A 16,368-nucleotide genomic window follows, 5' to 3' on the forward strand; every position below is an offset into this window, starting at 1 on the left:
GAATTCAACCAATCTTTTGGCAACACCTTTTCTAAGGATGATTTTATCATTATAGAATTGTATTGGATTGAGTGTACTGTTTGTTTCCTGGTCACTGATACAGTACCAGAGTACCTCGTCGTCCACAGTAATTTTTGAGTTTGGCTTGCTGCTATAACTACTACAGAGTGCTTCAACAGATGACACTGTACATTCCAGTTTTTAAAAGTGACAAAAACAATTCACAAAACACATTTATATAGAGAGAGCATTTTCCAATTAGTCAAAAACCACTGCAAATCTGACAACAGTCTTGATCAATGGGTGAATTGTCTATACTCAGATTAACACACACATACAACAGTAAAGTTAATCCCTGTATCTACAGCCGACTGTACAGTAGGGATATATTTAAATTGTAGTGACAGAAAGAAGCACAGCTATACAGCAGATCTGTATCTGACACTCCGGGATTAAACTTCTCGTTCAAAGCCCTCGCAGCAGATTCCTTTGAAACCCTTCTCGTTCAATGTCCTGGCAGCAGATTCCTTAATTTCTGTCAATTCAAGTTAGCTTCGATATCCTTCCACTAAGACGGAGCCACTTCTACAGTGCAGCGTTCTAGTGGAGACATCCAGCTTCCGTCACCCATCTCCATTACAGAACATTCCATTACTCTAATGAGAGCATTCTATGAGATGCATGTGAGTAGTACAGCGTGTCCTGTTTTGAAAGCTTTAAATCCAAAATAGCTCCAACAGACAAGACAGTCTGCTTTATCCAGGAATCGGGGAATCTTCCATCTGTCAAATTGCTTTTTTATTCTGTTCAGCTTTCTAGACATGAATCTAACGGGAGCAATGTCACACAAGTGCCTCCAGTATCGTCTGACTCATGCTAAAAGTTGTAAGAAATGATTCACGATATCGGTCTTCTCTCTATTTCTCAGATTACAAGGAGTACATGTAAGATCAATGGCAGCTATACTGTAGACAGATGAATCGATTTAGGCAGGTACCAAAAATTCCATTAGCAACTCCATCACTCAGCCCTTGGCCACTATGATAGTACCATAACGCTCTCAATTCCCTATGCTTACGGGTTTGCGAATGACGATACGCAACTGTCTCCTACTGAGATGTACTCCAATCTACCTAGCTTACAGTTGGTAACATTTTTGCACTGCGCCCTCCCCCATTGACCCCTTCGGGTCTTTGCCTATTTCCTTCTGGATCACACAAGACTGTCCTTCAGCTATGAATATTCATGAAAGAATGTAACAGCAGCAGGAAATAGGAAAGATGAAAATCCTCTTCAAAAAACATGCATGTCTGGCTTGTGAATGGTGGATTTGGGACGAAGAGGATGATAGACCTAAGTAGAGAGGGTCATTTCAGGGGCAGTGTAAGAATGCTACCAGTTTTTGTATTAATTAGGCTAGGGTAGTTAGGAGTGTATATGTATAGGAGACAGGTACAGTAAGAGAGGAGAGCAGTAAATGTAAAAATTACAGAAGTGTCTGTCAAATGTGTAGAGTGTACTTGGTAGTTGTTTTGAATGTACTTCATGTTTGACTTATTTCTTCTAACAAATCAGGGCCCCCTCCCCCTCCCTCTGACCCTTCCAACTGTATACACTACATTAAACACCCATCAACTGTGATTGGCATTTAAGCGAATCAATTGTATATATGTGTGACACAATCAAAACCACTGGATCAAAACCACAGGACACCTCTTACAATCCTTAATCATTTTGAAAATTAGTCATCAATTAAAATAAGAATAACAAAACTAAATATCATCTAAACAAGCAATACCCTAATTATGAATAAACTTTGCTCTATCTTTCTTCCTATTGTTGTACCCACTAACCACATATTCCCAAAATGACTATTAAAGACGGGGAAATAAACACTGTGTCAGTACAATGTAGCTCTATGTAGATAATGCAAGTAACTGAATGTGTGTTAACAGTCTACATACCTAATTACTGTTGCAGTCAATTGCTACAGAATAGTACATACTGTATATCTTCAGTTCTACAGACAACCACAGTACAGACACCTATGCATGAAAAGGCTTACCCCTATATATATAAATATAAACTGATTCTATCTCTGTGCATTATGAGGGCATCCTGGCATAGTTGGAAAGGCCTAGTTTTTGTTTGTAAACAGCATGAGCAGACCACAGTACTAGTTCCTCCATTAATAGGTCATCAAACTATCCAACCACAAAAGTGAGTCACTCCAAATATGACTAGCCAATGGTACATTATACAGTATATGCTGTCTCGTTGTACAATATGCTGTCCAGGATGTACTAGTTTGAAAAGTAGTACACTGGTGCAAACTCCCACCAAAACGTTTTCAAGATGAAAGTTATTTTAAACAGAATTTGATGGTTGGTATTATGTAAAAATACTTTTGATATGTATGGGCTAATCTTGGTAATCTTTTGCAATAGTTCCCTAGTGGTCTCCAATGTGGAAAAATGTTGATACACATACAAATATTGTAAGATTAATATCTGTAGTGATTTAAACACTCCCTAACACAGTACAGTGTTTTTACGGTAATTTTTTATCTTTCACCTACTCCAATTTTCTTCTTTCTGATCTTCTTATTATAAACACTTCCTTGTATAAAAGTGCCTTAGCTTTAAGTTCATACATGTAGCTTTAAGTTCATACATGTACGTACAGTATCAATTTACCTACATAGATGTAATATTGTATGTAAATGCTTTTTTTTTAAATCAATCTGGTTGCTGTGGGCAGACAGAGCAATTACTTTATAGGCATAATAAAACTATACCAGTGCAGCTAGTTACATATTTATACCGCAGGGATGCTTGCATAAATGTGGCATGAAATTTACTGTATTCAAGCAATGAAGTTGTACTGAACATTGTTCAGTCCACAGATCTATGCTGAGTAACTAATGTACAGTACTCTGTTCACACTACTACAGAGAAAAATAATTTTAAATATGTATTCAAAGTATTGTACTATACTGTTCTAAACAACACACATACAGTTCTATGGTCAACTTCCCTCACTTGCTAGATCTGTCTTATGGCTGAATTTTCATACAGTACTTTCAATACTAGATACAACATCAGTCACAACACTTGCATAATTTAGCATTCAAATTGTTTGTGTGTTGCAGTTTTGAGGGCTCTGAAATTCGTCGTCTCATTTTCAAGGTATGCTGTATTTGGCCCCAAATATGCTAGATATTCAAATATGGTCACCTTTGGTCAAAATTCTTAGACTGTTTTTAATTACAACATTCTAGGAAGTTTTCCTCACAGGGACATTCAGTCATCTTGAGTGTTAGTTAAAAATGTCTGAGAACAATTTGGAGAGAAAAGACCTCCAGGAAAGTACTTTTTGAAAATTTCTAGCAATTATAACATGCTATAATTTGGGGCCTATACTGACTACCTATAAAGATCTACATGGTTCCTGTGTACATAAATAAAGTATGCACTATAAACTTCTCCAGTTATACAGTACCTTGCCTAGAGTTTGCATACAAGTTTACCATTATCGGATGACGTTTGCATCCAGCCCCCTGTTTCCTTTCTTTTTTTCTTCTTACTGTGTCAGTCAACAATGAAGTCATCCTTGACACGTCCATACAGGCATGTGCAATACTAATGTACAGTACACTCAATAATTCTGTCTTATCGTGTAAAGGTCACAGGAAGACTATATATACCGCAGCCTAATCCTTCAGGTATACATTACCACCACATCAAACCTATATTTCCTGCCAACACACTGCCTTCATCATCTTACAAACTCCATTAAGATTATCTATTGTCTTTACTTCATATTGCCAGGCAGTAAATACAGATAAGTATATATATTTACGTGTAGGCTACACTATGTTTAGTACATAAGAACTCACTGTATAGTATGACCGATACAGTATGCTCTAATACATAATTTACTAAGAGTTTCACAAATTTTGTCAAGCTTGGCGCAATGATTCATCAAAGCTTGCTGGTGTTTGGGGATTTACGAGTTAGCATTTTATTTACCTATATCCAACCCTACAAATATGCACGTTCCTATCTACCCTAAAACTATGTGACTGGAACATTTTAGCACTGCACCCTCACTTCTCTGGCAGCGCCCACTTTCTGCTTCTTGCCAAGCTCGCACTGATTCCAGTACAGTGCTCTCCCATATGGAATGCCAAAAGGCTCACCAGATACTAGGAGGTTCTTGCGGGAGATGAGTATGAGCTGTAACATACTGCACATAGGTCTGGTCAAATGGGAAATACGGACATTTTGAAAATTTATATTTTCTATCTGTTATCAGCACTGGTTTCACTTTAAATGAAAAGGCAGAGAGAGCAACAAGCAACCTGACACTTTCAGCTTTTGTTTTGAAATAAGTGAACTTTTTCATCACTGTAAAATGCATAAAATCTATTTAAAGGTGCACTCATGGGGAAGGTGCATTGTAAGAGAAGCTCATAAGTCAACGTACCACCAGTGTTCACAATCGTAATGTAGAAATATCCGTACTGTTCTGAATACAATTTACAGTAAAACAATTTTTTTCTATTTACAGTGAAACACTATTTTTATTTAATTATTTGGGGGGGAGGGGTAAATTGGCAACCAACAATAGTGCTCCTGACCTACGGTAGGGTGTTAGTATTGGGTCACTTGAATTAATGAGGAAGAACTACTGGAGTTGGACTATGGTACTAGAAAGTACCATATACCCCTATCATTATAAATAATGTGAATGTCTCACACAGGGACATGTGTACTGAAACATGTGTGACACAGACCATTACTGAAAACTGTCCCTTTGAAGAAGAGCTCTACAGAAAGTGTCAAACTGAGCAAGACGTTTTAATTGACCAAAGGGGAATTCTCATTGTTTTCATTAATCTATGCTAAATATATAAGTTGTAGTGTCATATAAGGTGACCTACAATAAATATAATAGGATGTGCTTTACATTAACTGTTATGTACAAAATTACAGGAACATATACCTGTATTCTATAAACACATTTGCTCAAGTTTTTATACAGAAGCTCAAAGGTCTAATATTCTTCTGTATAGATCAATAAAAGTGATCTGCAAAATATGATACTGTACTGTACCTTCATACTGTGTACTAATGATACTTAAAATGCCTATTGGTGTCCTGATGGAATTCCTTTCACAGCAGTAATAAACCCATACAGTACCAACATTAGCCTATATTTATTAAAATCCTTTACACAAGGATGTCACATACCAGCTCAAAAGTCATGTGACATATCTTGACCAAGCATAAACAGAATATAGAGGGCATATATTCTAAGCGATGTGCACAAAACTTTGCAATAATACTTCATGAATGTTGTCGAGGTCCCTGAAATTTGTTTTTTCCCAAAAATTTCACGGTTACATGCTGACCGTCTCGTACTTGTTCGCACATGGTTTTTTTGGTTAATCCAATTGTTGTCTACTACGGGACTGTGGGCCCTAAGTATACTAATATCTACTTTAAACAAATACATAATTGGAATAATTAGATTAGTTTCTGGAATGCAGTCAGCTTGTTTTGTACACTGGGCAATGAGAGGGTGAGTAGTGCTTTCTTTCATTGCACAGTGGGATGTATGTGTACACTGTACAGTAATGGCTACAGTATAGTACACCTGTCTGCTTGCAGAGAGCTGTAGTCTGTATCCGAGGTTTGTATCTTTTAGTCACTGGAAGTGTCTCACCAAAGACAGCAAATCCCTTGAGAGGAAAATTGAGGGATAATAACAAACTGATAGTGGGTTTGATAATATACAGGACGAACTGGCGACCTAATTTGCAAGCATTTATGTTGTAACTTCACCGTAGCAACCTACAGTAGATTCCTTTTATTGACTGGTAAATTTTAGACTTCAGTTTTAACTGACCTACTCTTTTCCAAAAAGGACTTTTGTTTTCTGTTCCAATGTTGTAAGTACTTCAGTAGACTACACACCTAAGGAAATGTTGCTTTCCTACAAACCAATTTAACAGCCAATACAAACCAATTCACCACCAAAATGTTACAAAAAGAGATTATAGCATTGCCAGATCTATAAGGCAATTGAATAAAGTATGACTTGCCTATATATATGCAAAGTTCACTGTATCTAAAGGTCTAACACTCACAATCTAAACCATTGTAAACATGCTCAGTGTTTCAATATCTGCCTACAGCTTTGTTGTTCTGGTACTTTAGTATATCTCTGTGGTAGCGTACTGTATGTTTCTGGTAGGCTGCGTGAAATTAAATGCCAATAGCATCGGTTGTAGTAAACTGAGGACATGGCAAAAGCAAAAAGGGAAGGTTAAGGAAGGAATCCATGTTGGAATACGGTACCCGAAAAGGTTGTTGTGAACTATCTTTGGTGAACTGAAGGTCAGTCCGTGATGGTGGACTGGACGTTGAGTAGCTTGGTGGCGATGAATGCCTGTCACAGAGTCCCTTTAAATCTAGGGACATTGCCCTCTTATGGGATTAGAAGCTTGTACATTCGTACTATTTATACCAGTATTAGGTTTTATATATTTAATTGATCCTATATTTTCGTTGGTGTGCAGTCAGGACTTGGGAGGCTGGGGGTGAGGGGTGATTTTCATTCACCCTCGATGCTGAGGACTTGATCAAGCCTGAATATGACATCATCGAGCCACATTTGCTTAAACTATTTTATACTGGTGCTGTAGCCGAGTGGATAAAGGCGGTGGCATTTGAAGCAATGAGGCTTAGCAATCGGGGGGGGGGGGGTTCTGGGTTCGAAATCCGGCCAGGTCACAGTAAGGTGGGTTTTTCATACGAGAGTAATCTACGGTTTTCCCATCTGAAATGGATTTCTAAATGATAAGATTCCAAATTTAAGGTTAAAATGTTGAATTGGGAGCCACCTGACATGTAAGTTGTAATCCATGAACCCTTGCGGGCTTGTCCCACATTTGTGGTCGCTTAAGCGTTGTAAAAATAACTGATTATTATTACTATTATCATTATTATTATATATTCCTCTATTTTGTTTTTCTAGAACGTTCAATTTCTGTAACGGAGATGGGTTAAAATTACAAATTACGCTGAATCTAAAATATTGAAGCTCTTTAACATGACCTAATGATGGCATTAGTTTTAGTGTAAACACTGGTAACATTTCTACCTTGATAATAGGAAAACAAAAGAGACCATAAAAGGTTTCGTAATCTAGCGCTACTATGACAAGGCAGATTTACAAAATGATGGCTCCCTGGACACACCCCTTTTAATAGAGAAAGGTCCGAAATGGAACAAAATTTTAATTTAAATCTGCAAGGGGAAGTGTTGTTCGACAAAAAGATTGCAAGATGATGACGAATTGAAGCATGGAGAAAGAGAAAGCATTTCTCCATGAATGGAACAGCCCTTGCCATAGAGGATGTCAAGTTGATTAACATTCATGAATATTTTCACTTTCTTTTGCAAATAAATGACAGCCATAATTGCTTTTAGAACAAAACAGTGTATTCACATAAGTGCCAGTAGGTTAATATGTTTTTAGTTTAGTTTTTACTTCCTTGAAGGCTCAAATTCCATATTGGCTTAACTACGATTAGAAGTTACTGTGATCATATATAATAATAGAGAAAGGGTGTTGCTGCAAGTTGAAAAGATATCAAGCTTTCCCAAAACAGCATCCCTGTGCAGTGTACAGAATGTTCATATTTAACATGCACATGAAGGATACTATAAACCACGTATTTCAAGTTGGGTGGTAACTTTTCAGCGATTAATCGTTAAATGGCTTTGTGTGTGTATACATGTGTGTGTATGTGGACTTGAACAAAGGAATTCCAAGTCCTCAGACTGTCATTTCAAAAGAATCGACATGTCCTCAGAAGAATTCTATTGTTACAGTTAGGGTACATGGATATGAACAATGGAAAAAACAATGGGGTCTTCTTCAGTCTGAATGTACACCACACATGTGTATGAGCGTGTGTGTCAATGTGAGAATGTGTAGTATTGTTTCCTTTTTATCATTTGTACATTGGCTTTGAATTGACTAAGGAAACAAAAATACAACAATGAACAATTTAGTTAAGAATACCAAATATGCTAGTACAGTATGGTTCCATAAGATTGCACCGTACTCAACACAAAGTACCAAATGCCTGCAAAAATCTCAAAGTGAAACAAAAGAGGTTACTAATCTTACCACAAGCACAGGCAATATATAATACAGACAGACAGATATATATATATATATATATATAATTGAAATCGTAGTGAGTTGGAAAATCAAGAACAGTGAAAAAACTTCCAGTCTCCACCAGGATTCGAACCCGGGCCTCCCGCTTTATATGCGGACACCCTAACCACTAGGCTATGGACCCTGATTGTATGTCCAGAAACCTGTAAGGAAGGTTGTTATTCCACTGTAGGCGTTTGTCACCTGTATCGAACAGTTCTATGTATGTACAGTTATACATATATCAGGTGCAGTTATACATATATCAGGAGAACACCAAAAGTAGTCTAGATGGGAACCATTAGTAACTTAGACTCCAACAGATAACACAGTCCAATAAAGAAAAAAAATACTTCTAGAAGGTACAATGAGGAGAGGGGTCAATGTCAGGTAATAACAGGTAATGACAGGTAGCTGATGGTGTATAGTGGGAAAAATGCTACCAGTTCACTCTAGACAGCTAGAGCAAGAGATTTTAGAGCGCTAAATTATGTGAGGAGACAGGTAAGTGAGGAATTAAATGAAGTAACTTTAAGGCTATTAACAGTTAACAGGTATAAAACAGTGTAACTACTCCTAGTCTGCCCAGACTTTGCCACAGTACTTATACAAAATCTGCTTCAGCTAGGCTTTAGATGACATCTAAAACAAGACTGTTTTAGATGACATCTAAAACGAGACTTTTTTTAGATGACATCTACAACACGAGACTGTTTTAGAAGACATTTTAAACAAGACTGATTTTAGATGACATCTAAAACGAGACTGTTTTTAGATGACATCTACATTACGACTGTTTTAGATGACATCTACAATAGGACTGTTTTAGATGACAACTAAAGCAAGACTGTTTTAGATGACATCTAAAACAAGACTGTTTTAGATGACATCTAAAGCAAGACTATTTAAGACAAAAGAAGAAAATAAGAGTCATAATGCTACTTGCAGGTTGTTACACTACAACATACAGTAGAAACTACTGTCACAAGAAGGTTGTTACAGGAAAGGCATCCTGTTTGTTGCATGTATAGAGCATATCAAAGTGTCACTTTTGAAAGGTATGATACCCGAAAAACAATTCAGGTTTCTAGGCTCAACAAAAGTATTTGTGGGAAGTTGAAATAGTACACATCCTCAAACCACATGTTTCTCGACGTGTGAAAACTTTCACTTGTCGACTGCAGTACACAGTATGTACTTACTGTACTACACAGGTTGACAGAATACCCAGGCCAGTGCTGTTTGGGGAAGGAAGCTGTAAGCCTGTAACCACGCTGTGTTGTTTTTCTCAACTTAGATCTAGGATACTGTCCTTGAAGTGTACAGAAAAACATCTGTCAGGTGAATGTGAACCGGCCTTTGAAGGATCAACGAGTACTACGCTAAATCTGGATTTTATTCTTTTACTACAAATGTCTCAGGGTACACTTGCGTACAACTTTATGGTAAATTAAGGACATCAAGGTAATGCACAAGAGGACTGACTGTCCAATGTTGTATAATCTAGTATATCACATACATAATTAGATGTAATCTTGTGGTGTAATATAACAAGAAGTAACATGATCTTATCAGTTGATCCAACCAGTTTCCAGAATGAACTTACTCAGTCACACTGGTCATTATTATACACTGTATATACATGCTGTCATTGCCTGATTGTACAACAAAATTTGACCTGAAAGCTGTTTAGAGAGGAATATCTTACACAGATTTGAAAGGATAACAAAGTCCCCTAAAAAACCCACGTCTCTACCCTTTAGGTGGTAGTAGGAGACAGGGGAGGGGTCATTGACCAGCAGGGACTGGTCGCTGAGGGGTGCATACTGCTAAACGGTTACCGGTCCACTCTAGGCGAAGGTAGATAATGAGAGTGCAGACATCGTAAGGAGACTGTACGTAACGGAGGAAACAAATTAAAACTACAGTCCTTCACTCAAAAAAAATATTTGTTACTCACCAGACGTATCCTTGACATAATTCGAGGGAAACCATCCAAATGACTCGCCCATCATTCCTTCCCACCATCCTCCGTCCACTATCTGCGTGACGGTGATGATGTCACCTTTCGAAAAAGCAAGTTCATCCTCACCGGTGCCGGGAAAGTTAAACCTGGCTCGTACTTTCTTGATACCCTGGAAAAAATCCATGGCTTCTCCCTCCAAGTTCTTGACAACCATAAATGTTGGTTAAAATTCACAGAGTTCTCTGAAGACTTATCTCCGGTAATGATTGGCTAAGACTCATTTTATGAGCACTCTCAGTCGCTTTACAAAGGGGGGGGGACCTTTCCTGTCTCAATATATGAACCGAGACATTCACCTACACAAAATATAAAGAAAATTTCAGGGAATAAGTTAGTACACAAAAATCGTGTGACAAAACAGTTTTGGAGACTTTGTATTTCGTCTCTTACAGTAGATGGTTTCTTAGGAATATATATACAATATAGATACCTTTGCTCAGCACTTGTGAAGCAAGCTGCCCAATTTGTTTGCCATGCGATAACGGATAAATAATTCCACAGAGAGCGTCTTCTCGCTGTCTACATTCAAAGCAAACGAAAACTGGTCCAATGAACGCACAATAAAACTTCAAACAGAGAACATGTTGTACAGTATGGATGTATCATATCATTATAGCTTCCTACAACCTTTAAATGAACTTTATTCAGATAGGTCTTACCTACTTTAGCTGACATGTATGATAACTAAAGCTTCTTTCAGTGATTGAGAGTAATGCTGTACATACTTTTCCGATACTTCCTTATTGGGAGTGCCTGGTGCAGCAGGGTAAACTCGTCACTGACAGACATTAATTAATCAATTAAATATTTACACGATTTGATTTGATTTGAAATCACCGACAGAAACAAAAGTTGAGTATCAATCATACAGGATTTGAAATAAAATGTCTTGAGCAGAAATTCATTTTAAACTTCAAGGTAATTCACATTAGCCCTTTTAAAGCTCACCTGTATAAATATATTACATTCCCAAAACTTTAAAAATTCTTAAACAGTTCTGAAAGTGTTTTCGACGTCATGATGGTTCCTAACTAATATTCTTAATCGTCCTAAGCAATGGAGGTGATCAGGATGTTTGCAGTACTTAGAGTAAACAATGTAAATGGTGACATAGGCAGGAAAAAGTGGGTCTCCTGACATTTACTGTACATAACAGGCAGTACTGACACACTTTGATGAACATTTGAAAATATTTTTAATGAGAGTTTCCACTTTTATGGAAATCTTAATCACAAAGGTCAACTTGTGAAAAGAGTCATTTCACAAATTTTGCAAGTTTCATTCAAAGTCACAATCAAATACGTCATACCCAGGTGGGCATTAGAAATTAATGGTAAACAATCATCAGGTCCCCTGTTCGAGTCACTCCCAGATTAATGTATGTCGTCCAGTTACAGAGTTGTTGACAATTGATAATTCATATAAGAGACTGACTTCGGTCAGCTTGCAGCTTTGATAAGCCAATTAAGCTTCTTCATGAGTTCCTGCTTGCAGGAAGATCTAAAATACATACATACATACATTCGTGCGTAGTATATAATGTGTAATGTACAATTTAGCAAAGTTGAACAGTGTTCTGCGCAAACTCTATTTCTGTAGTACATGCATGGATATGGGTTATTAGCGATTTCAGTCAAGTACACATGGCAAGTAACATCGAATGAGTGATCCTTGCCTAAAGACACCTCAGTCTAAACGTACATGTGCGCTGTTTGCTGAATCGCCGAAAGTAAATATTATTGCCTTGGACAAGGCTCAGGTGTGATTTATGAATAACAGGAAGATGAAAAGTGAATTATATTTCCACATTAGTTTTTAAATCTGCGAAAAGAAACAGATCTTTGGAGATGAGTAACTGACATTGAAGGTAGTTACTATAAACTGGGGCCTATTATTACTGTAGGCTGCATGTCACTTGTCTAACATTAGGCTAATCATCATCGGGCACAGTTTACGACAGTGTAGGACAGTGTAAACTTTATTTAAAGCTTTGTGACACAAAATTCTTTCTGATATGAAAATTCCCAAACATATTTTAGTTGATAATGCTTTATCAAAAGACTAGCTATTGGAATTTGTACTTGTGCGCAAGGGATACAGCCTGTATATCTTAGCAGCCTAACATAATGTAACACTGTAGTACTCAGGCAGTTAGAGCAGGCAGGGTTCAAATGTTATTACGGTGCAGCTTCTACATATCGGGTACCCGGATAACCAATGGGTGATGCATGCCGGGTACCAAGGTCGGAAATTTGTACCTGGTGTAAACACTAGAAGTATCAGTTTAATTATCATGCAGAGTCTTATGAAAGTGAAAGTCAATCTGAAGAAATTCAATAAAACATTGCCCTTAAATTAGCCCTGGCCTCGTTCTCTTAAATTAAAAGGCTAAATCTTTTTTGCCAAGACAGAAGTAGTTGTATATGTAAGCAACTCCAACTTCTCAAAACAAGTCCAAAAAACACTACATCAGGCCACTGAGTTTGCATTGCATTGGAAACAATCCCCAGAACCCACAGGATCAAAAAGTAACTTGTACTGGTCAATAACATTCAAGAAGGGTTCAGACCGTTTGCTGAAGGCTTGTTTTGTAAAGAAATATAGCTACTGACCATTTCAAAGAACCAGGAACAAGGAATTTGGTAAGGTCTCTGCATGGAATTTTATGAGTAGCAATGTATATCAGTGGCCATATAAATGCTAACATAAAAAACAATGGAATATAAGTATAATCACTTGGCTTTTAAATAAGTCACTTCATGAGAAATAGGGTAACAGCACTTTGTGAATGTGAAACATCATTTCATTTCTGGAAATATGTTGTCATTGTACTGACATGCTAGTGGATCTTTACTGTGAAGTGCTGTTTATTAGTGTTTGCACGGGTTATCCGGGTACCCGCCCGACACGATACTACCCGGTTCCTAATTTATTACCCGAATCCTACGCAAAGTTGTTTTTTTTCTTTCCAAACCGACGTTTAGGCAGATTTCCCATTGACTTAGTGTGTTGCTAGGCTACCGTGTGGTCGAAGATAACAGCAATAACGAAAGTACCCGTTTGACGCGGTACTACCCGGTTCCTAATTTATTACCCGAATCCTACGCAAAGTGTGATTTTTTTGCTCCCCCCATCTCCCCCCCCCCCCGGTTCCTACGCTCTTGATAACGAAGGTATTCCATGGATACCTTATAACTGCTTCACAATTTCAGCGGTATAGGCTAGATTTCCCCCATTGACTTAGTGTGGTGTTAGGCAACCATGTGGTCGAACGTAACAGTAATAATGAAAGTATTCCATGGATATCTTATAACTGCGTCACAATTTCAGCGAATAAACAGATGGGTTAGGCCTAGCTATATTTCTCATTGACTTAGTGTGGTGTTAGGCTACCATGTGGAAGAAATAATTATTTATTCGTTCGTTTATTTCATAAAAGGAAAGGCTGACAAGGAATTTTACGAGATGTTTATGGATTATAGACGGATTAACTAAAAAATATTCATCGCAAGTGGCTTTTTACTAATCGTTTATTCCAAATGCGATCAAATTGCGCGAACCGCGCGATCTCGCGGCTAATGCGAACCCTGGGCCTGCATAATAGATAGTAGTAGTAACAACTGTTTAAGAGCTAAATTGGATATTTGTATGGTCTGATAGAGGTGGAGAGCAAGCATTAGCAGCGGCGGCAGTGCGATGTTAGTAGTGATGTTAATTATATGAAGTTATTAACAAGTTAATGAAAGAAACAAAAGCAAATAGAATTATTGAGGAAGGTTTTATACCTTATCTTACATGTACGTATTTGAACATGAAAACATTGTCAGTAGAGAATATAATTCATTTATTATAGCATCCAATATGTAATTTCTTGAAAATCGTGATACACGCGTGTAAACAATTTTTTCCCGGGTACCCGGATACCCGACGGGTAACGGCTCTCGGGTACCCGGTTCCCGATTTTTGGACCCGTGTAAACACTACTGTTTATGTCCCATCCTAACAAAAGTCATGACTTTACTTTCATCTTAGTCTAAGATAATGCTCATTGCATTTTCCACATTTCGACTATGTGGCAACTAACAGTTAAGCCCCAGATACGACAATTATTACAGGCACACAGCCTAGGCTAACAATTTCATCATAAAAATTTACTGAATCACAGAAATATTTCCAATCGACACCGAACCAAATTGAAAGTACTAGTGTTGCAGTAGCCCAAATCCTGAACTGAAGCAAAAATACCTGGTACATGAATTCTAACAGTCCAAGAGCCTAACACTAGTAATGTAGTAACACAGGCTAGGTTGAACTTTAAAGTTATGACTTCGCCTAACGCCTAGCTTAATGATACACATATACTGACCTTGATCCATCCACATCTAGCAATAGCCTAGCACTGAGGCTAATATCCACATTTTTCCTTTTCCATTTTCATTTGAACGTAGTCCTAGGCTACGTTACGGTAGCACTGGCAGTGTTTTTACCTAGGCTATATTAGGGCTAACTGTTAGGCCTATCCTACATTAAATAGCCTATCCTACTGGCTTTATGAACACTAACTTGTAATGATAGGCCCTGCCGTACCAGCAGTATGTTCCGTAATAGTTATACTCACCTAACAGGACCTTATAAAATATATGTTACACGTTCCTAGCTCAGAGGGATGCTTTACTTGTCGGAAACATCTGTATGAGAAGTATCATTATTGTACAAGTATGGGAAACTATGAAAATCATTTCCCGCAAGTTTACTAGATTAGCCGGAAATAGCAAGAGCCGAGAAGTGGAAGTAGGAGAGTAATTACTGATTTTAGATATTTCCTTCATAGCGCCATCTACCCCTGTCAAGTTTCTTTTTTCTCTCTCTCCACACCTCTCTCTGCACCTCTCTCTGTCTCCACCCCCCCCCCTTTTTCCCCTTCTAGTTACAAGAATTGCTGGCCGTATACCAACTGTACTATGTGTAGGTCACCATTAGAATATACAAGTTCGTTCGTAATTACTGAAGAAAAGATAATTTGCAACACACATTCCATGCTTCAAGCCAAACTTCACGCATCCCTTAAGTTGCGATTTCTGAAACACGTTTTTCCTTCCGTGAAACTAAGTGGTACCATGAACTTCTCAACACACCCACCCCTTCGTCCATCTCAATCTCTCGCTTTGAATCTTGTTTCTCTCAACTTTGGTAGAATTCTAGTAATTCTGTTCTCATAATAGATCGAGTATTCAAGATTGAGAAACTCACCTGCAGATAGATAAATATTTCCTCTCGGTAAATGATGAAATTTCTCCAAATTCTGTCACGATGCTTTCGATGCAATTTATCAAAAATATGTCAAGATGCTTTTCATTCAATTAACAAGTCTCCAAAAAAAAAGAAATATTTTTTAGTCGTGCGGATGGCGAATACACATGTGCGTGTAAAAAAAGGTTGTGTCGTTTTGACGTTATCTGTATTTGATTGCATTTTCATATATTTAGTAAATTAATATCAACATTTAGGTGGCGCTAATCAAATATTCTAACAGATTAATTATAAAGTTTATGTAATGTTATGTAATAATAATCTTTGTATTCTATCATTTAACAGGCTGGTCTGAAGTAACTACAGTGTGAACCATTTTATGTTTGTTTGAAGCTTTTCCTGTAGTCCTACATACCTAAATACTAGGCTATCTCAACCTATACTCAATACTACAGAAATGCAAATATATCATACGGGTAAAATTATACATTCTTACAAAACGTTGACAGTTGCTTACATAGTTTCGATATGGGTTTATATTACCTAGGTACATGTTTACACAGGTGACGGATTAAGGACTTTCGGGGTCGCGGCACCGCTTATTCTTTCTTTGTTTCATTTTCATCCGACAGCAAATGACTTTTGTAGTTTCTCAAGAGAGGGTCTGTAAAAAACAATGGCATACGTGAGATAATGTAAGCTTCATGATGTGAAGTGCTATATTTACTGTATGGGTGGGTTATGGGTACAATGTACAAACATTTTCAAAGAAAGCAGTCAGATGTATCATTGCTGACAGGGGCGTAGCGAGCGGGGAGTGTGGGGGTGTCACACCCCCCCCCCCAATAATTTGG

The 16,368-nt window shown here is 37.6% G+C and overlaps 1 protein-coding gene across 5 annotated transcripts in view; it reads right to left on the reverse strand.

Annotated features, from left to right (window-relative positions):
- The window catches only part of LOC139974902 (rho guanine nucleotide exchange factor 7-like), a 64,814-nt gene extending 49,101 nt beyond the window's left edge, over positions 1 to 15,713 (reverse strand). For 2 of the 5 annotated variants that reach the window (XM_071982429.1, XM_071982430.1), the window contains exons 1-2: positions 14,883 to 15,068; positions 10,199 to 10,560 (exon numbers count right to left, since the gene is read on the reverse strand). In XM_071982429.1, coding sequence (XP_071838530.1) covers positions 10,199 to 10,418 — 220 coding nt within the window. In that variant the 5' untranslated portion in view covers positions 10,419 to 10,560; positions 14,883 to 15,068. Of the gene's footprint in view, positions 1 to 10,198; positions 10,561 to 14,882; positions 15,071 to 15,514 lie in introns of those variants that run through there. The other 3 variants (XM_071982428.1, XM_071982426.1, XM_071982431.1) reach the window with 3 other exon arrangements.
- Positions 15,714 to 16,368: the final 655 nt, after the last annotated feature.

This window comes from Apostichopus japonicus, chromosome 10 (genome assembly GCF_037975245.1).
Source record: "Apostichopus japonicus isolate 1M-3 chromosome 10, ASM3797524v1, whole genome shotgun sequence".
In the NCBI taxonomy this organism is placed as follows: Eukaryota; Metazoa; Echinodermata; class Holothuroidea; order Aspidochirotida; family Stichopodidae; genus Apostichopus; species Apostichopus japonicus.